Raw genomic sequence first — 21,787 nt, 5'->3', positions numbered from 1 at the left:
TGTTTGAAAAATGTCAGACAGAAGCTGGTTGTTTATCACTCTCCATTTTATCACTTTTGAAGCTTAGTGCATCAGGCCCTATCACTTTAGCAACTATTTTGTATATGCAGACAACTGTAGTAGTCTACTAGCAGGTGGTCATAGTAGCTAATTCTGCCTTTTGGCAATGGACACACCTGGCGAATAGGCATCATCTTCTGGTGTCCCTTAGCCAGCTTTTTTCTGTTCCTTTTTTATTTATAGTACACCTGCTTTAGAGCAGGGGAATACCACACACACACACACACACACACACACACACACACACACACACACACACACACACACACACACACACACACACACACACACACACACCTTCATCCCCCTCACCTATCTAGCATCTAGAACTGTCTGTGAAATGTCTCAGACCAAACAATCTGCAGATTAGTCTTCCCTGTATTTCTGTTTTTGCTCTGCAGTCCGAGCAGAGACCTTTTTATGTGTTGCTGGAGCCTTATCTTGGGCACATCCATGGCTACAGATATAGAGCCTAGCCCTGCAGTGTATGCCCTGAATGTTTTAGATCCATACTTCAGTCCATTGTATAATTTTCAATAGTGGCTAGGCATCCCGGCTTCACTGTTTAAAATGCAAGCACCTTACCTTTGTAGTGGCTTTCCCATATGTTGCTATTGAATTTCTCTTCAGGTGAGGGAGAGAAGAATAGGTCAGAAAACAATTTGGCTGCACAGTTAGAACCCAGTCAGGTTTGATCTTGGTTCTTGATGATCTCTTCAAGACAGTACTTTGTGCTGCTTTCTGTCCCCAATCCATTGTTTTTAGGGAGATGCTTTATTTTTCCCTATGTAAAGCTAATAAAATCAGATTTTTTTCCCCCCCAGGCTGTTCTTAACGCTGCAGGTACATTGGCTCGCATTTCTCCAGATAGAGTCCTTCCTAGGCTGATGGGGATCATTACAGAATCTCTGCAGAATCCAGCATTGTGTCAGGTTACCAGAGAAGAATATGCCATTATGCAAACCCCTGAGGGGGAACTGTATGACAAATCTATCTTACAAAGGTGAGTGACATACGTTTGAGTATTTTCTTTCCTTTAAATATAACTTGGTGAACCCTGCAAAATGCATGTCATTCTTATGTTTTGTTTAACCACCGTTAGTTCGTATAGCTTTGCAGTTTTATACATTGATAGTTTTTTTTAATGATTGTGTTTACTCAATGCATCTGCTTATACAGTATAATACAAAAAAGGTGGTATATCAGCGCTAAACCCCACAAAACAATGTCCCTCAAATATATATCATTATGGTGTGGACCATATACACTGCTGTGTACATATATTTCTTAAAAATGAATATATATACATTCACAGCCGGTTCAAGCAGCGTCTGTAATAGTAAATGCCTAGTTCCCAAAGATGCAAGAAAACAAAATACATATAACGCGCTAGAAACAATGTATAAAAATAAAATATTTATTAATTACACTAAATCTCACTGGCCAGTGATAATAATACACAGTTAAATACCAAATGCATAAAATTAGAATGATAAAACAATTAGGGGGGTATTCAATGTCTGTCGAGGAGTGGTTTTTGTTGAGCTTTTCATGTTGCTCGCTTTAAAATGTTTTTTTATGCTGCTCGCCTATTCTATGTTGGAATTTGTTCGCTGGTCGAGTTTTTTTAAAGAAAAATAAACTCGTTTTGCTCGACGGTCGAGATTATCTTCTCTTGCCTTAACGAAAAATTTTGAAGGTTTATTTGCTCGACTTCGCGTGTACCCTATTCAATGTGGATGATTATTTGGCTTGCTCGACGGGTTACACTCATTACATTATCAAGATAAGCTCGCCTATTTCTAGGCGTGATTTCAGTAAACATCAACATATTTATCTAAAAATGAGGTGTTTCTAGAACATACACTGTTTTACATGTGCTGCACGTACAGCCCTTGTTTATCTTCTGAGTGTTTTGTATTCTTCAGCTTATTGATCGTGGTGTGTGCGGTTGTACTGGGTCTCAATGATGCTATGCTGAGCAGTTTGTTGTTGAAAACCTCTGCTGCTGCTGAGATGCTCTGTTGTGCCTGTGATTTTTATAGTACTGTACCTGTTAGCGTAGACCTCCTCGTGGCTGCTATCTTTCCTGCACCATTTGTTTTGTGACCATTGCGGGTCGTATTTAAAGAATTGCTGCTGGAGTGACAGCTCTGTAGTGTTTATTTTCATTTGCCTGCATTGTCTTCTTCTTGTCAGCAAGGATGTATTGCTGCGTGGATGTATCTCCCTAGATACTGTATTATTTGTGCCTGTGCTGCCAATCACCAAGGCAGCTAGCTTTTAGAGATACACAGGATTTATTTTTGCATATAGGGTAATTTTATTTTCTTTGAAGTATTGTACATTTGTGGTAGTTGTGATATACCAGACTGTTGATACTGCATTATTTCGTTTGCAAGAGAGACTCCAGCCTACTGCTTTGACTAATTTGTATTCTTGCAAATGTACCTAGGTTGTTTTGATCTTTAAACACTGTTCTAGTGGGCGGCTTAGATTTTTGATAATTGTTGAAATTAGCCACCATAGGTACAGTATTGAATGTTTATCTTTCAATGTCTTCAACATTGGAAGATAAATCCTGATGTTCTAGAAACATCAATCATCGATGTTTTAGATCCTTCAATCATCGATGTTCATCCTCACAAGAAATTAGGACAGCGGAAAAGGCACGGGATCACGAGTACAATGCACTTATATAGGGTTCGGCGAGGCGGGAAGGCGAGATCATGGGACCATCAACTCGATACATTTCGCTGACGTCGACAGGTGGGGTTTCACGTGATTGATACTTTGAATAGACGAGCACTCATTTTGTCGAGCTATCAAAGTGCAGGCGAGCAAAACGAAAAATAAAATGTGCTCGACAAATCAAACTTTTTTATAAGATTGAATACCCCCAATCTAGGTGCTAATCCGCATCAGAACATTATTATTAGAAAAGCCTGTGGGCCAGAATTATGTATGTTTAAATCCTAGCAGTTGTGTATAGGGACCGTTTCTTATTCCTAAGAAAAGGTGATGTTTCAAGTCCAGTATAGGTATAAGTGGGAGCGTCCTTCCTGTTCCTGCTTTAAATATGCTGGGTTTTGTAGTCCTTGTGGCTGTAAACCGGAATAGCCAGTCTTTGTGACATCTTAAGAGCCCGGACGCCTTGTCCCAGCAGTTTCAGAGACAATAAGCTGTATGCAGGTAACCGGGTAAGACCTCCTATCCTCCGGAGAGCATGAGCAGTCAGAAAAAAATGCTCAAATGAGGTGTTTCCCCGCCTCCGTGGGGACTCGGCGGCTACTTCAGATAATACATATTATATAATATACTTTTTTTTTTTTAATTTCTGTTGTTTTCTATTGTTGCTAGTGCTCAACAGGATAGTTTAAAAAAGACCAACATGAAGAGGGAGAATAAAGCTTACTCGTTCAAGGAGCAAATCATTGAAATGGAACTGAAAGAGGTATGTTACTGGCATTATTTCTGAACATTTCTACAGCGTTGGGATTAATATTTGCCATCGGCCCTCAGCTGATTATATTTGAACTTCAGAGTTAGTATCTTTACTCATTTTGTGCTGGAGCAAGTTATAGGGCCAGGAGATTTCTACTGCCCATTTTATCACACACATTATTTCCTGTGTTTATATTTTGCAGTGGGTGACTGTGGGCCAGATGTATCAAGCTTCAAAAAAGTGATAAACAACCAGCCAATCAGCTCCTACCTGTCACTTTTCAAACCCAGCATGTAACATGGCAGTTAGGAGCTGATTGGTTGTTTATCATTCTTCATTTTATCACTATTTGAAGCTTGATACATCTGGCCCTGTGTGCGATATTATTCATTCTAGTAAATCTGCATGCTTTTGGTTAGTATTTAAGTATGGATCATAGCAAGATCATCAATATCCTCAGGAAAGCACACCAAGATTTCTTCAAGATTGCTCCCATGTAAAACTGGGGAGGGCTGATTGTTTTTAATAAACTGATACACAATCGAATGGGTATACACATTACTGGTACATTAAAACAATGGAAATAGAAATGACATCAGCATGGTACACAGAAAACAGAAATAGACATACCAGAGAGAAATGTGGATATCATGTGTACATGTATCTATTTGCTGCAGGAAATAAAGAAAAAAAAGGGAATAAAGGAGGAGCTTCAGCTAACCAGCAAACAAAAAGAAATGCTGCAGGCGCAGACAGAGAAGGAGAGTCAGATCCGCAAGAGACTATTGGAGGTGAGGAGACCATGTGATCACATTTTAGAAAAATCTAAACAGATTGTCACTGAATTGCATTGTGTCTATACCTAAAATGGAAGCGGGATGTGTAAAGATAGATATATGTGTATGTACAGTATGTGTGAATGTCTGTATTTTGTGTATCAACCACATTTAGGGGCAGATGTATGAAGCAGTGATAAGGGAGGAGAAGTGATAAAGTGTCTGGTACTTTATCACTAGCCAATCAGCTCCTGACTGTTAAGTTACAGGCTGGGAGCTGATTGGCCGGTGGTAAAGTATCAGACACTTTATCACTTCTTCTCCCTTATCACTGCTTCATACATCTACCCCTTGGCTAGATAACCATGTTGAATAGAATTGGTTTCCTGTATGTTGGAAGCACTATTGTATACAAATTGTTGATCTGGTAACTTAAACTTCCACTTTCTTTGCATTAGTTGGATGAACATCTGGAAAACACTATTAGGCTTCTGGACTGTGTCCTACAGCAGAGCCCCCCTGGTCTTTCACAGCACATCCCAGGGCTAGCCAGTAGCTTTCTGCCTTTACTCAAGTCACCCTTAGCTGCTCCTCGGGTCCACGTCCCTCTTGTACAATTTGCAGACTGTGTCATGCCAGCACATTTGAAAACATTTGGTAAGTCTCTCGTTTCCTCTCTGAGGCTTGCCTTTCTGTTGTAAAGATTTAGAACCTATAATGTACCTTTTTGAAAAGATTACCTTTACATCTCTTTGAGAAAAGATTACCTTTACATAAGAATTGACAGGAATATCTGACTGCTCTGTTTTCCCTAGGAAAATTGGTTGCCCATATAAGTCTCCGCTTGTTGAAACCAGAGTGTAACCTAGATGTTGCATGGTGTCAGGAGGATCTGCCAGTAGCTGTGAGAAGAGCAGTAAACCTTTTACACTCTTATACAGTCCACAAACGCAAGGATGACACAGGTATTGGTATTTGTTAGTTTGTATAGACTGCAATTGTAATAAGAGAAACGCAAAGGAGGGAACTTTTTTTTTCATTGCCATATTATACTTCTATTAATGAAACAAAGCATGCATTTAAATATAATGAATATATATATAACACATATACCATATAGTCCAAAGCTACAATCCTTGTCACATCTCTAAAGGAAGAACACATAATGTTTATCGATCTCTATAAACCTTTAGATCTATAAGGACCTTACTTACATATATCAAATTCAAATATTAAGTGATTGCAATTCGCTCAAATTACCATATTATATCTTGTCAGTTTTAATTTACCGTGAAAACAATAAAAAAAAAAAATTTGAGGTCATTTACAAAGCGATTTACAGTTAATTCATATAAAACCTAATTTATACAGTATATAGTATTAAGAGATATAAAATTACAGTTGATATAACTTGCATATAATCAGTTGATTTATAAAGAATTTGCAATTAGCTCAGATGACCATATCCACCTTGATTGAAACGTGAAAACATTAAGAACCTAACCTATTTATAATAAAGTAGTATACAAAATGATTACAGCTATCTCTAGTTTCTCTATCATCCATAAGGGATACTGGGGAGTCACTTAGTACTATGGGGTAAAGATGGGGTCCAAAGGAGCCTGGGCACATACAGCTTCAAACAGGGTGTGCTGGCTCCTCCCCTCTGTGCCCCCTCCCACAGCTCAGTTTAGAAAAATGTGCCCTCAGGAGAGGATACACACTCTGGAGCTCCACAGAATTTTCTTAATTTATTAAAAACTGTTTATTATCTATTTGGGCATGCGGCTTGGAGTTGGGGCTTACGGGGGGGAAGAAGGATGGATACCGACCTCTTCAGGTGCTGCTCTAATCCCCACTGCTAGAATGGGTTAGTGTACTACCTGTCATTTTGCCACGGTGCAGACGCCCGCAGCTTGCCGCAAACCCCTAACCTGTCTGAAAACATCTGCTTGGCGAGCAGAAGCCGGAGACCCAGTTAATTTGTGTGGCACACCTGCAGGGAGGCATACGGACCACCCTCTTCTCTGGGGGGGATCACTCCTCCCCCCCCCCCCCCAATGCGTACACTGGCCTCTTTCCCCTTCCCCCGCTCTCGTGTGGTCAGTGCAGCCAGCTATCTCAGCATAGTGAGGCCTCTTGGGGGGGGATTCCTGAACCACAGTGGCTGAGTTCAATGAAGGCTATGATGCAGCAAATGTCTCAGCTAGTAGCTGCCGCTCCACTGACCCCCCGCGCGGATAGCCACAGAGATGGCGGGTGGGTCTCCGATTTCAGCCAGGTCCTCCGAAGCATGCAGTGCAGCCTGCCCCTATTAGTTCCTTTCAAGCTCTCTTGGTGCATTCCCTGACATAAGCATCCTGCCAAGGATGAGTTCTCCTGCTCTCCCCACCCTCACAGAGACTGAGCTGCCATTTTCCCCAATGCTTCTTGCAGCTCCTCTCTGAAGAGTTGGGCTCCTGTTTCCCTGTATACCTCTTTCTCAGAGGGCAGTTTAGCTCCTTCCTTTTGACTGGAGCTTGTATGGTTGAGCAATTATTGCCTGTATTTTATTGTTCTAATTGCATTGAATGTCCTCTGTGCATAAGTGTTTATCTGGGATAGGCAACCTTTGGCCCTCCAGCTGTTGTTGAACTACATATCCCAGCATGCCCTGCTACAGGTTTGCTATTTGGTCATGCTAAAACTGTTGCATGACCTGCTGAGATGCGTAGTTCAACAACTGCTGGAGTGCCAAAGGTTCTTCAACCCTGGTGTATAGGTTTAGAGGAGTAGTATATTTTTCAATGTCTCCAGCCTGTATAAGTGTAGTGTAGGAGTACTTTTGTGTATTTTTCAGTCTCCTTCTTTTATACGTGTTTAGAAGTACGTGTGTATTCTCACAGTCTCCTCCGTCAAGTATGTGCATTTTATACTATGTATTTCTCACTGTCTCCTGTCTCCTTGTTTCTAATGTACTGATATTTTCCTAGCATTTAGATTCTTAAGTTCATTGACTGCAGATGTGCACCAATTTGTTATTGGCTCTCTTAATGTATATTTCTTAGCCCCACCTATCTCTTAGTTAGTGGCACTTCTACATTCATTGCATTAACCCCTGTTGGCACTTCAGGTAATGTAACTTCTCTATAAAGGAAACTGCCTTTGGATTTCACATCATGTCTTCAAAAGAGGCAATGCACCTGGGTTTTCTATCATTAGGACTCATCCTTCTGGCTTATACTGTTGTCCTTTAGCCTCAGGCTCCAGAGCAGGATGTTCTCAGAGATAATATTTTAGCAGCTACACAGTGGTAATTCCCTACACCACTTCAATTCAGAGACTGGCTTTTATTTGGGGGCGCCCAGGACAAAGACAGGGTGGGTGGCTGACGTCACATATGCCCACTGGCAGGCATCAGCCTACCCGCGTACCCATGGGAACTCTACTAGCATTCTCATGGGGATGTCCATAAACCGCTGGTTGTTTCCATGGCAGGGCAACACCCCCGTCCACCCCTCTCCCCCATGCGAAATTCCTGGCAAGTGAGTAACTTAATGCGGCTGTTAGCAGTCATATTTTTTACATGCGCAAACCCCGAACATCAGGGCAGGAGCCGAATTCGGATCACTGCTTAGTGTTCTGGATATAGAACTGACTACTCATCCTACCTGCTAGAACTGAATTCCTGCATGAGACCCTGCAGTCCTAGTGCCATATTTTCGCCTTATCTGCTACTTCTGTTTTGAAGGAAAGGTTTGTGCTTGTCTAACTAAGATTCACACCATGGGGGTTGGATTATAATCGTTTTTATGAACTGAACATTTGCCTATTAGCATGAAAAACTGTAACTTTGTAAAAGTAGTATAGTATTAAGCTGTGTCTATCATATACCGTATATTTTACTAGGCAGAATCAAGGGAAGAAGAAGGTTTTTGAGGCTATGGTTCCTTTCACTTGATTGTGATTTAATTGTGTGTCTTGCATTATACAGGGGCATCTCCTTTACCGGCACCAGCATTTTCCTTTGTCTTCCCTCTTCTGAAAATGGTTCTAATGGAAACAAGCAATACAAGTGAAGAAAGCGAGGAACTCCTAGTGCAAACATTACAGATTATCACTGTACATTCCCAGCTGAGATCTTCTGAGAGTCCAACTGGTTTTATTGATGAGGTTAGTGTGGTATTGTATAATCTGTTAACTCACACTTTCATTAATATTGGTTAATCTAAATATCCGATTATATTATGTCTTTAGAATGGTCCGGAGTTGCTGCCTCGCACAGATATGCTGCTATTGTTAACTAGGGTGATTGGAACATCCAGTCCGAGATTACAAGTAAGTGTGTATGGGGATTTTTTAGAACAGATTAGTTTGTTTATGTTAAACTAATCTGACATGCTAGCTGTTGTGAAACTACACATCCCAGCATGCCTTGCCATAGTTTTAGCATTCCTTAATAGCAAAACTGTGGCAAGGCATGATGGGACTTGTAGTTTCACAATAGCTGGAGGGCCATAGTTTGGCCATGCCTGGCTTAGACCATACCTGTGTAATTTGTCTGTATTTCTGTTAATCCTCAGGTCCTCGCCTCCAATGCTCTAACATCACTGTGCACAAGCAGTGGGGGAGGAAAAGGATGTACATATGCTGAACAGGAGGAAATAGATGTTTTACTTCAAGCCTTACAGTCGTCATGCTCAAATGTGCGAGATTCTGCTCTGCGGGTAAGAGCTGGTTCAACGCCACCTTTGTCCCCTGTAAAATTCATCTGTTGTCAGACCAATGGTCTTATTACCTGAAATGTATGTGTTAACTTCATGATGCACACATTCACAGTCCTATTGTATTTTTTTAATTTTTTTATTTATATATTCTGAAATCATTTCTGTTCTGTTAGGGACTAATGGAACTTACAATGGTATTGCCTACACCAGACACAGATGATAAGAATGGACTGGCCTTGTTGCACAGACTTTGGGTGGTGAAATTTGATGTTGAGGCTGAAATAAAAGCACAAGCTGAGAGGTGAGGCACCTGAAACACTGATGACTGTTGTCACGAAGTCCGCTCACCGCGGCTATAGTGTGGTTACTGCAGTGCATTGCAAAGGATTGCAGCACTCAATCTTGCCGTCTTTTTCCCACTGGTTACAGGTTGACAGACATACCTCGCACTTTCCTTATACACATACACACTTATTATCTGTAGTTACTGACACCAACATCATCCACGTACAAATAATACTGATATCCAAGAGAGTTGGTTAGTTTGTCCAGACACATGCTATAGATTTAGAAAAGCAGAGGGCCTAAGACTGTAGTACCTCTAAAGGGGCCTACACACATGCCGATATTAAGGCATTTTCTAATCGACTTTGATTAGTTTGGCAAAATCGCTGAGAAAATGCCCCTACATTGGTGTGTGTGTGTGTGTAGGGGTTATAGCGACAGCATTCCCGCGCGTCACTATCGCTGGCCGAGATTGATAAGCAGTGTCCATCAATCTTGCTGGTCACCAGTGTTCTCCCCCAGAGAACACTGGCACTGTCAGCTCGCTCTGTGTGTGGGCTGTCAGCTCTGTGTGCTGACTGACAGAGGTGTAGAACTGCCCGACTTAGCATAGCTTAAGTCGCTGGCAGAAATCGCCATGTGTGTAAGACTTTGCAGTTCTCTAACTGATAGCTGTAGCAAAGCGGAGGTGGATTTAGAGAAGCTGACACTGAAAGAGCAATTAAATAGGTAGGATGAGAACCAAGAAAAGGTCTGTGTCCTGAAGACCTAGAAGTTGTAGTATTTGTATGAGATGAGAGTGGTCATCACTGAGAAAAGCTGCTTGAAGATCTAGAAGAATAAACATAGCCGTAACCAGATCATTCACTACTTTAGTCAATGCTGTTTCTGTGGAGTGTTGGGAACAAAAGCCTGGCTGAAGTGGGTCCAATAACTTGTAGGAGTTAAGAAAGAATGTGAGGCGTCGTTCAAGTAGCATGGAGCTGAGATATGGGAGGGTGGTAGTTTGAGAGAGTTAGGGTTGTAATTTTTTGTTCCAAAATTGGAGTAGTCATTACGTGCTTGTATATTGGAGGAAAGATACCAGTACAGAGAGAGATAACACATTTTAGTTAAAGTTGGGATGAGCACAGGAAACCGTTCTTGCCGTATTTGTGATTGTATAGAATCAGGAGGAGAGGTAATAGAGTAGAACGATGTTGATGCTTTAACTCCATTTGTGGGATCAAATGAAGAGAAGGTGCCAGAGGGGGTAGGGTATTGAGCCAGACACAGATTGAGAAAGAGCAAGAGCATACCATTTCATCTTAAATCTTCTGAATCTTGTCCTTTGAAATAGTAAATAAGATCTTTTGCAGTGTTACTGGCTTGTGGGTTGGGCGAGGGAAGGTTTAGAAATAATTTAAATATATTAAAAGTCACTTTGAGTAAGAGACTTGAGCAAAAGACATTATGATAGGGAGTGGTAGATAGTCTTATACAAAAGAAAGTCACTTGGAGTACAAAATTGACACCACTAACGTTCACCATTACATGAGAACATTTGTAGGTGTTTTGTTAATTTAATGCACCACGGTTGACATCTAGGCCTACGTGGAGTATGATGGGTAGCAAGACTCTGGTTCAAGTGTGATACAGCCTTTCAGGAGAAGTGAATGCAGGTCTTGAAAATGAATTGTGGGAACATAATGGTGTTGAATGTTTGTTAAGTGTGCAAATCACCACAATAATAGAACCAGTGAGGGCACTCACCACATTTGAAAATAATAATAGTAGTTTTTATTTGTACATCACCATCAGTAGCATCAACCGAAGACCCATATAGTCAATGTTTCGGCCGTATCCGGACTTCGTCAAGACATTACAAGCAGTACATACACACAGCTCCCGAGGTCATCCTCTGATCTTGGGAGCAGAGTTCTAGTTACGCCCGGATCCTGCAACTGGCAGGATCAGGTGGGATGCGTACGAGACCGTGCATCGCATTGGACCTGCTGTCATTTACATGCAATTTGGGCTTTTTTTTCTTGTGATTTGATTAATCTTTTTTTTTTGTGACTTTTAAGTCTAATTGTTCTTCATACAACATTGAACATGTCAAAAAATGCACCATCTACCTGTTTATCTAATGTCGGTAAATTTGCTCCCTAAATAAAATGTTTACTTTGCTTGGCAGAACTAAATGCACTAATGTGCCTACTCCATAGAGCAATGCCTCTGGTCTGCCTAGCTCCTCCCATTGGTGGGTGCAGGCTTCTCCACACCCACACCTGAGCAGCATGCCAATACCAATTTTGCACTACAACTCAGACATTATTCTCTAATTGAAAAGGACACTTACATGAATACATGATTTTCACCCTGTTTTGGGTTTGTTTGCTTTCTACAGATTTTGGGAGTCATTGGGTCTGATCTTGCAACCAGACATCTGTTCTTTGCTCATTAAAGATGTAATTTATCATGAAGAAGCAATACGACATGCCGGAGCTGAGGCACTTTCTCATGCAGTTGCAGAATATCAGAATCAAGCCACTGAGGTCATGAAGAAATTAGTTGAGCTGTATCATCAGAAGCTCTATGTAAGTTGTGAGGGCAGAAATCTTATTGCCGTTTTTTTAATGTATTTTTACTCCATTCATTGTTTTATAGCTCAGTCAGTATATGTGAAAATACTATCTGGTGTTAGCCATCATGTGTGGTTAGATGGCCTTTCTCTATACAGTAAACCCCTGTACGCACTAGACAAGAATGTAAAAGATATCGTCCAGAAGGGCTCTTCTGAGCAATATCTTTTTAGAAAAAGCGTAATATGTGCACTCAATATCTTTACGATGCCCGCTTCTGCATATCATTAACGACCCCCCCTGTCTTCTGAACATGCAGGTTAATTTTGGCTAAATAGCCAATGACCCGCATGTTCAGCAGGTCCCGGTGATGTCACTGAACGATATTGTTTACCAATATTGTTCAGTGTGTACACTAGAAACATAGAAACATAGAATTTGACAGAAGATAAGAACCACTTGGCCCATATAGTCTGCCCCTTTTTAAATATGTTACCTCAAACCATATTTGATCCTTATTTTTTTTTTATGTAAGGATATCAATATGCCTATCCCAAGCATGTTTAAATTGCTCCACTGTATTTGCCTCTACCACCTCTGATGGGAGGCTATTCCACTTAGCTACTACTCTTTTTGTGAATTAATTCTTTCTCAAATTTCCCTTGAATCTTCTTCAGTGCATGTCCTCGTGTTCTGCTGCTCCTCTTCCTGTGAAGAATGTCTCCCACCTGTACCTTGTTAAAACCCTTGATATATTTGAAAGTTTCTATCATGTTCCCCCTATCCCTTCTCTGCTCTAAAGTATTCATATTAAGATATTTTAGTCTTTCCTGGTACGTTTTGCGATGTAGGCCATGCACCATTTTAGTTGCCCTTTTTTGTACAGTCTCTAATGTATTTATATCCTTCTAGAGATATGGCCTCCAGAACTGAACACAATACTCTAGATGAGGTCGTACCAATGACCTATACAGTGGCATTAGTACTTCTTTCTTTCTACTGCATATACCTCACCCTATGCAACCAAGCATCTGACTTGCCTTCTTCATTGCTTTGTTGCATTGCCTACCTGCCTTTAAGTCCCCTGAAATAGTGACTCCTAGATTCCTCTCTTCCTCATTAGTTTCCATTACAGTGCCATTTATACTATATTTAGTCTTTGGATTTTTGAGACCCAAGTGCATGATTTTGCATTTTTTTTGGCATTAAACTGTAGTTGCCATGCTCTTGACCATTCCTCCAATCTACTTAGATCATCAATCATTTGTTTTACCCCTCCTGGTGTGTCTACCCTGTTGCATACCTTTTTGTGTCATCTGCAAAAAGGCACATTTTACCCTCAATTCCATTTGCAATATCACCAATAAAGATATTAAAAAGCACTGGTCCAGGTACAGATCCCTGGGGTACTCCACTTGTAACCCTTCCCTCCTTCAACTGTACTCCATTTACTACAACTCTCTGTTTTCTGTCCTGCAACCAAGATCTTATCCATTCAACTGTCCTAGACTCCAATCCCAAGCTTTCAAGTTTATTTAACAGTCTGCGATGTGAGACAGTGTCAAAAGCCTTACTAAAGTCTATATAAGCTACATCTACAGTCCCACCTTGATCTCACCCAGTCAAAAAAGTCAATAAGATTTGTTTGACATGATCTTCCCCCAGTAAACCCATGCTGTTTTGGATCCTGTAAATTGCTGGTTTTGAGATATTCTACAACTCTTTGTTTTAAGAGTGTTTCCATCAGCTTCCCTACTACTCATGTAAGGCTCACTGGTCGATAGTTGCTTACCTCTTCCTTGCTTCCACTTTTGTGCAGTGGGTCTACATTCGCTGTTTTCCAGTCCTCTGGGATTACTCCAGTAGCTAGTGACTGGTTGAATAATTCTGTTAATGGTTTTACCAGCTCCCATTTAAGCTCTTTTAGTATCCTTGGATGTATCCCATCTGGCCCCATTGATTTATACACTTTCAGTTTTGGGAGCACCCTGTATATCACTTTCCCTGGAGATCACAGGGAAACATTGCCGGTATAGCTCATAGAGTATATTGGCTAGTTCAGGCATGTCCTAACTATGGCCCTCCAGCTGTTGAGGAACCACAGGGAAAGCTAAAACTATGGCACAACAGCTGGAGGCCCATAGTTTGGACATGCCTGGGCTAGTTTGTATGTGGCTTAAGACACATAACTACTATATGTGGGATACCAGTGGTAACATCACATAGCCTCCATATGCCCTTCCAACACTGCTTCCTTTTTCATAGTGTGTATTTGTGCATGTTCAGACCCTGCCAATGAACAGCTTAGGATATTTGGGTACTTGTGGATTATCACGGCTCCGATCGCATGCCAAATGTAGTGGCATGCGATGGCATGCGATTTGATACGATTTTTGCCGTTTTTAGGCATTTTTTTCAAAAATCGCATGCAATCGCATCGCATGCGATTTTTAACAGAAAAGCATCCAAAAGTATTGAAATTAGTACGAAACATGTTCAATGGCCCCCAAATGGCATTTTTGAGGTTGTACCACCCCCACTATCAACGCGAACCCGAAACGTGGCGAGCGGCGGCGGTACGCGTCCTACGACCTTTTCATACCCCCACTATCCATGTCGGCGTGGAGTTGAGAATAGAAAGTGTGGCGAGGGGACGCAGATACCTGTGAAGGTATCCGCGTCCCCTCGCGGGGCTCGCCACGCTTCGGGCACACTTTCTGTTCTCAACTCCACGCCAACGTGGATAGTGGGGGTATGAAAAGGTCGTAGGAAGTGTACCGCCGCCCCTCGCGGGCTCGCTGCGCTCGCCACGCTTCGGGTTCGTGTTGATAGTGAGTGGGGGTGGTACAGCCTCAAAAATGCCATTTGGGGGCCATTGAACATGTTTCATACTAATTTCAATACATTTGGATGCTTTTCTGTTAAAAATCGCATGCGATGCAATTTTTTTCATGTACGATGGCCATCGTGGGAGCCGTGATACTCCACAAGTACCGATATTTGTTGCGGGGGAGGGAGGGCTTGGGGCAGTGATGACGGTGGGCCATGGGAGCACCCAGGATTTCATGGGTGTCCCTATGAAAACGCTTGATGTTTCCATGGGCAGGTAGGTGGGTGGCGGGCCCATGCCTGTCGTGGACGGGCAGTTGATGCCACAGAACATCAACTGCCTGCCCCATCTTCGTTGCAGCGCTTGCAAATAAAAGTTGGTTTTTAACTTACCATACTTCTATTTGCGATGGCAGAAATCATTCGATGGTCAGCGACCATCAAATGATTTCTCCTGCTAGCGGAGGCATGCAAGGAGATGTGTTCTCATTACACATCCCCTCGCATGTTACCGAGGGGAATTAGTGGCTCAGTAAGCTGCGATGTTTGCAGCTTACTGAGCCAACCTGAATCGGGCCCTTTATGTAATGGTGTTTTTTTTAAATGATGGATAAGCTTATGCTGACAATACATTATGAGATATTTATGATCTCCTTAGGAGATTTCAAATGAAAAAATCTAAAGAATGGGGTTAGAATGCCTCGAATGATAGGTGGATTTCATTACTCTTCAATGGTTTCTAACAGCAATGTTTGTGTTGTGTGCAAGGCAGTAAAGTGCAATGCATTTCCAAGCAGCAAGTAGCCCTGGTTTTTATGGGACTCTTCTACTGCATACCCTTCTCTTTTCCTTCCCGCTCCATCTTCCACCCCTCCCACCCGATGAGCAGTTTTCTGTGCTAAGCAGTAAAGTGAATTGTGGAGTTGAAAATATACGTGTTGGTGGTTTAGCCAGGATATAGGAAGTAGTCTTGTCTAGTATTAAGGAGCTTGGGGATGCAGTTAACATCTTCTCAGATGGGACGCCGGCAGTAAGAATACCCGTTTTTATTTATGAACTATAATATTTTGTCTTGTTTTAGAGACCACCACCGGTTCTGGATGCTTTGGGTCGCTTAATTTCAGAGTCTCCTCCTGACCAGTTTGAAGCAAGGTTAGTAAGCTTGATGATATTTGATAGTTGATGATATTTATTATAAAAAGACTTCTAACAGCTGATTGGCATTTGCCTTTTTTTCCTTACTGACCAATATCTGTTTGTATTCCGTACGTTTCTGTTGCTGTGCTCACATCACTATAAAGTCCTTTTATTCCAAACTTTTTTCTTTTGTCTCAGGTGTGGAGTAGCCTTGGCCCTAAACCAGTTGGCTCAGTATCTGGACAGTTCTCAAGTTAAACCACTCTTCCAGTTCTTTGTACCTGATGCCCTTAATGATCGACATGCTGATGTCAGAAAATGTATGCTGGACGCTGCTTTGTCTGCACTTAACACACATGGAAAGGTGAGACAAGTTTTCAGACGAGTACAGTAAGCACATTTGTATTCTGCTGATGTACAGTTCATGGCGACAGTGTTCTGTGTGGCTGTAGTTTCGTTTTTTGTTTTTTTTAGAGCAATATTCATTAACATAATCATTCTTTGGCATTTGGTTCTAAACCATGTTCTTCTTGCCTTTCAGGATTGCGTTGGCTTATTATTGCCAGTATTTGAAGAGTTCTTGAAAAATGCCCCAAACGATGCTAATTATGACGCTGTTCGGCAGAGTGTTGTCATTCTTATGGGCTCATTGGCAAAACATCTGGACAAAAGTGACCCTAAAATTAAACCGATTGTCGCCAAACTAATCGCAGCACTCTCTACTCCATCACAACAGGTATTCCATTGTAAATCAGCGATGCTTGGAGATATATGAGCTATGTACTTGCCTTAATGATGCATTTCTGGTCTTGCTCTTTCAAAGGTCCAAGAATCTGTGGCTGGCTGCCTGCCTCCTTTGGTGCCTGCTATTAAGGAGGATGCTGGTAGTATGATCCAGAAATTAATGGCTCTTCTTCTAGAGTCCGATAAATATGCAGAGCGTAAAGGTGCTGCCTATGGGCTTGCAGGACTAGTGAAGGGATTAGGAATTCTTTCCCTGAAACAGCAAGAAATGATGACCACACTAACTGAAGCTATTCAGGATAAAAAGAACTTCCGACGTAGGGAGGGTAAGAAACAATGCCCTAAATGTTCAGAGAAGTCTAAATGTAGAATGAATGCTCAATGCTGACCGTGCTTTACTTCTAGGAGCTCTGTTTGCCTTTGAGATGCTCTGTAATATGCTTGGGAAGTTATTTGAGCCCTACGTGGTTCACGTGCTACCTCATCTATTGTTGTGCTTCGGTGATGGAAACCAGTATGTACGTGAGGTAAGTGCTGTCCTTACATGAACATGTAGTATATAGCCTGTGTGAATATGTTCTTGAATATTGCTTTATTTCATTATTTTAGGCTGCGGATGAATGTGCCAAGGCAGTGATGAGTAATCTCAGTGCCCACGGTGTAAAGCTTGTATTGCCATCACTTCTGGTGGCTCTAGAGGAAGAATCATGGAGAACCAAAGCTGGTAATTTTATATATATATGTCATTTTCTGCTGGCTGTGATGGGGCCAAAACCTGTGGGATTTCCACAGCCATCTGCCAAATGAAATGTTATGTTACTTTTATAGGTCATATTTGTGAATCACTGATTTATCCGTTATGGAGTCCTGATGATTATTTGGTTTTTGAATTGTTTTTCTATTCTTGCTTGTTTTAAGGATCTGTGGAGCTGTTGGGAGCTATGGCATACTGTGCTCCAAAACAGCTGTCGTCTTGTCTCCCAAACATTGTGCCCAAACTCACTGAAGTGCTGACCGACTCCCATGTGAAGGTGCAGAAAGCTGGTCAGCAAGCATTGCGTCAGATTGGCTCAGTAATTCGTAATCCAGAGATCCTGGGTGAGTGCAAGCCATATTTTTAGTATGTAAATCATTGGTAATATGGGAATAGTTCCTTGTGTGTCCATGGTCTTGATAACATTTATTTGTGCTCTTGTTTTAGCTATCTGTCCGGTTCTGCTAGATGCACTTACGGATCCTTCAAGGATGACCCAGCAGTGCCTACAAACACTGCTGGACACCAAGTTTGTGCATTTTATTGATGCTCCATCATTAGCCTTGATTATGCCCATTGTACAGAGGGCGTTCCAAGACCGATCGACAGACACTAGAAAAATGGCAGCACAAATTATTGGAAATATGTACTCCCTGACGGACCAGAAGGTATTTATTTTATTTATTTATTAACAGTTTCTTATATAGCGCAGCATATTCCGTTGCGCTTTACAAAGGGGACAGTGATACAACAAAACAGGGTATATACAGACAGTCAAAATGTAGGAGGGCCCTGCTCGCAAGCTTACAATCTAAAGGGAAATAGGCATTGATACATAAGGATAGAGACTGTATTCTTTATTGCATCGATTCCACCAGAATGCAAGGTTCTATGACTGGTTCTGGAATTTGATAAGCTTGCCTGAAGAGATGAGTTTTTAGGGAACGCTTATAGGTTTGGAGACTGGAGGAGAGTCTTATTGTGCTTGGGAGGGCATTCCACAGAGTGGGTGCAGCCCGAAGAAAGTCCTGCAGTCGGGAATGGGAGCGAGTAATGAGTGCGGATGAGGTAGCGGCTTTGTTTACTTCTTTAATATTGAAATAATAATACTGTGTTAAATTTTTTTCATTAGATTGTACTAAAGGTGCCCATACACGGTGTGAGGGTGCTATGAGATGCGGGCATCCCATTGCACAGCACATAGTCACAAGTCTCTGCAGCCTGTGCTTTTTGAACTAGGTTCCGATCGCATGTGATGCGATCTAGTTCAAAACGCACAGGAATATTGTACCCTGTATGGGCACCTTTAGTTCGGGCACTTTAAGTGTACAGGCAAGAGATAAAGCTCCTTCCCCCTGTACACCAATTGGATGTCAGGCAATGTAGCCATCTAACAAAGAACAGAAGTGCCCGATGCAATGGTTTAAATGATGCCCCACGCTGCATCATCCTTCCATTATCAGGGGCAGGAAAGCATGCTCATTGTAAGTGGTTCATTTATCAGAGTAATCCAGCTGGAAATGGTCACTTTTGACGAACTTGACTGGTATGTCTTCCAAACCTATGAAAATGTTGGTGCTACCTGTTCCCCACCACTTTCGGGAAATCCTCATGGCCCTGAAAGCCATTCAGTGTATGCAAAGGGAGTAGGTTTTGCTGGTATATCTTGCAGTGCCCAAGTTTCTGCCAGTGCAACCTATGCAACAGTGTACCATCATCCCTACATACACAGATACTAGGTGATTCATCGCGCCCTCCGGGCGCTCTTCACACCGTCGTGAGGGGCTACGCCCCATTAGAAGTAGAAATATATGTGAGTGTGAGATCTAGTGTAATTGAGATAGAGATCGCAGAGAGAGATAGAAAGAGATCGCAGAGAGAGATAGAAAGAGATCGCAGAGAGAGATAGAAAGGGATCGCAGAGAGATAGAAAGGGATCGCAGAGAGATAGAAAGGGATCGCAGAGAGAGAGAGAGGGATCGCAGAGAGAGAGAGAGAGGGATCGCAGAGAGAGAGAGAGAGGGATCGCAGAGAGAGAGCGAGAGGGATCGCAGAGAGAGAGCGAGAGGGATCGCAGAGAGAGAGCGAGAGGGATCGCAGAGAGACAGGGAGGGATCGCAGAGAGAGAGCGAGAGGGATCGCAGAGAGACAGGGAGGGATCGCAGAGAGAGAGAGGGAGGGATCGCAGAGAGAGAGAGGGAGGGATCGCAGAGAGAGAGAGAGGGAGGGATCGCAGAGAGAGGGAGGGATCGCAGAGAGAGGGAGGGATCGCAGAGAGAGAGAGGGAGGGATCGCAGAGAGAGAGAGGGAGGGATCGCAGAGAGAGAGAGAGAGGGATCGCAGAGAGAGAGGGATCGCAGAGAGAGAGCGAGAGGGATCGCAGAGAGAGAGCGAGAGGGATCGCAGAGAGACAGGGAGGGATCGCAGAGAGAGAGAGGGAGGGATCGCAGAGAGAGAGAGGGAGGGATCGCAGAGAGAGGGAGGGATCGCAGAGAGAGAGAGGGAGGGATCGCAGAGAGAGAGAGGGAGGGATCGCAGAGAGAGAGAGAGGGATCGCAGAGAGAGAGAGAGGGATCGCAGAGAGAGAGAGGGAGGGATCGCAGAGAGAGGGAGGGATCGCAGAGAGAGAGAGGGAGGGATCGCAGAGAGAGAGAGGGAGGGATCGCAGAGAGAGAGAGAGGGATCGCAGAGAGAGAGAGAGGGATCGCAGAGAGAGAGAGAGGGATCGCAGAGAGAGATAGAGAGAGAGTTATCGCAGAGAGAGATAGATAGAGAGGGGTCGCAGAGAGAGATAGATAGAGAGGGGTCGCAGAGAGAGAGAGGGATCGCAGAGAGAGATAGAGAGGGATCACACACCCCAATTCACGGGCACCCCTCCCACGACACCCCCCCCAATTTGCGGGCACCCCTCCCCCCACCCGTGACACACACCCCCCAATTCGCGGGCACCCTTCCCGAAATTTGCGGGCACCCCTCCCCCCACCCGTGACACACACCCCCCCCTCCCGAAATTCGTGGGCACCCCTCCCCCCACCCGCGACCCCCCCTCACGAAAAGTCGCGGGCACCCCTCCCCCCACCCGAAAATCGCGGGCACTCCACCCGCGACCCCCCCCTCCCGAAATTCGCGGGCACCCTCCCTCCCCCTCCCGAAAATCGCGGGCACCCCTCCCCCCACCCGCGACCACCCCTCCCCCACCCGCGACCCCACGTCCCGAAAATCTCGGGCACCCCACCCGCGACCCCCCCTCCCGAAAATCGCGGGCACCCCACCCGCGACCCCCCCCTCCCGAAAATCGTGGGCACCCCCATGTGGGGTGTGCCATGCCACCTTCAGCAGGGGCTGTACGGTGAGTACAGAAGTACTCACTGTGGATGTCTGGCCAGGGAGGAAGGAGCTGGCAGGAGAGTACACATGAGCCACTGCAGCAAACTTAAAAGCATCCTGGGTCACAGTCAGTGTGCTGGGGTGGAGGGGGTGGTGTTCAGCCGTTGGGCGGGGTTTGGGTGGTATTTGGCCAGACATGGGGAGTGGTGGGAGAGTAGGGGGCAGGAGCTTTGTGTAGGACATAGGATGTGTAGAACTTGTAATGCAGGTTCTGCATTGTAGATAACGGTGGATGGGCCTGTCAATCACCCGTGGAACCCCGCCCACCATTACCTACACTGCTTTTGAGTGACGGATCTGGCTAAATATATAAGAGATGTGTGATGTGTATACAGAATACAGTTATATTCCTTAACAGGGCTGACATTAATTTGTAGATGTAGTTGGCTGACATTAATTTGTAGATGTAGTTCAGTCAGATTTCTAGATTTTGAAGACATCTGTGATTTGTTTTTCAGGACCTGGCTCCTTACCTCCCAAGTGTAGTTCCAGGACTTAAAGCATCTCTTATAGACCCTGTTCCTGAAGTAAGTCTCTTATAATATCTGCGGATTATGATTATTAAGAGAAGATGTTTGGTGTATTTTCAAATATAGGTCTACCTTATCATAAGTAAAATTTGACTTTGTTTGTAGGTTCGCACGGTCTCCGCTAAGGCATTGGGTGCAATGGTTAAAGGAACGGGAGAGTCCTGCTTTCAGGATTTACTGCCATGGTTGATGGACACGTTAGCATCCGATTACAGCTCAGTGGATCGTTCTGGTGCTGCTCAAGGTAAGAATTGTGCACGATATATTTTTCTGTCAACACAATGTGTACAGTACTAAGATTCTTCTACCCTCTGTCACAGGTCTTTCCGAAGTCATGGCTGGTCTAGGTGTGGAGAAACTGGAAAAGCTGATGCCAGACATTGTAGCAACAGCCAGCAAAGTGGACATTGCTCCCCATGTCCGTGATGGTTACATTATGATGTTCATTTATCTGCCAATCACGTTTGGTGACAAATTAACGCCTTATGTCGGGCCAATCATACCCTGTATTCTGAAGGTAAAACATTATGTATATTGTAACCATATTCTAGTTATATTGGTATGACATTT

At 43.3% G+C, this 21,787-nt stretch overlaps 1 protein-coding gene across 1 annotated transcript in view; it reads left to right on the top strand.

Annotated features, from left to right (window-relative positions):
- The window catches only part of GCN1 (GCN1 activator of EIF2AK4), an 88,746-nt gene that overhangs the window by 31,805 nt on the left and 35,154 nt on the right, over nucleotides 1-21,787 (top strand). The window contains exons 21-41 of the mRNA XM_083147110.1: nucleotides 885-1,063; nucleotides 3,421-3,514; nucleotides 4,183-4,296; nucleotides 4,740-4,938; nucleotides 5,097-5,246; nucleotides 8,255-8,433; nucleotides 8,518-8,598; nucleotides 8,844-8,987; nucleotides 9,161-9,288; nucleotides 11,662-11,851; nucleotides 15,747-15,817; nucleotides 16,001-16,166; nucleotides 16,344-16,538; nucleotides 16,626-16,872; nucleotides 16,952-17,073; nucleotides 17,156-17,270; nucleotides 17,465-17,644; nucleotides 17,748-17,968; nucleotides 21,146-21,214; nucleotides 21,323-21,461; nucleotides 21,538-21,734. Coding sequence (XP_083003236.1) covers nucleotides 885-1,063; nucleotides 3,421-3,514; nucleotides 4,183-4,296; nucleotides 4,740-4,938; nucleotides 5,097-5,246; nucleotides 8,255-8,433; nucleotides 8,518-8,598; nucleotides 8,844-8,987; nucleotides 9,161-9,288; nucleotides 11,662-11,851; nucleotides 15,747-15,817; nucleotides 16,001-16,166; nucleotides 16,344-16,538; nucleotides 16,626-16,872; nucleotides 16,952-17,073; nucleotides 17,156-17,270; nucleotides 17,465-17,644; nucleotides 17,748-17,968; nucleotides 21,146-21,214; nucleotides 21,323-21,461; nucleotides 21,538-21,734 — 3,180 coding nt within the window. The remainder of the gene's footprint in view (nucleotides 1-884; nucleotides 1,064-3,420; nucleotides 3,515-4,182; nucleotides 4,297-4,739; nucleotides 4,939-5,096; nucleotides 5,247-8,254; nucleotides 8,434-8,517; nucleotides 8,599-8,843; nucleotides 8,988-9,160; nucleotides 9,289-11,661; nucleotides 11,852-15,746; nucleotides 15,818-16,000; nucleotides 16,167-16,343; nucleotides 16,539-16,625; nucleotides 16,873-16,951; nucleotides 17,074-17,155; nucleotides 17,271-17,464; nucleotides 17,645-17,747; nucleotides 17,969-21,145; nucleotides 21,215-21,322; nucleotides 21,462-21,537; nucleotides 21,735-21,787) is intronic.

This window comes from Crinia signifera, chromosome 1 (assembly GCF_055691185.1).
Source record: "Crinia signifera chromosome 1, ASM5569118v1, whole genome shotgun sequence".
Lineage (NCBI taxonomy): Eukaryota > Metazoa > Chordata > Amphibia > Anura > Myobatrachidae > Crinia > Crinia signifera.
Note: the sequence above shows the minus strand (reverse complement) of the source record. Positions and strands in the feature narration are given on the sequence as shown.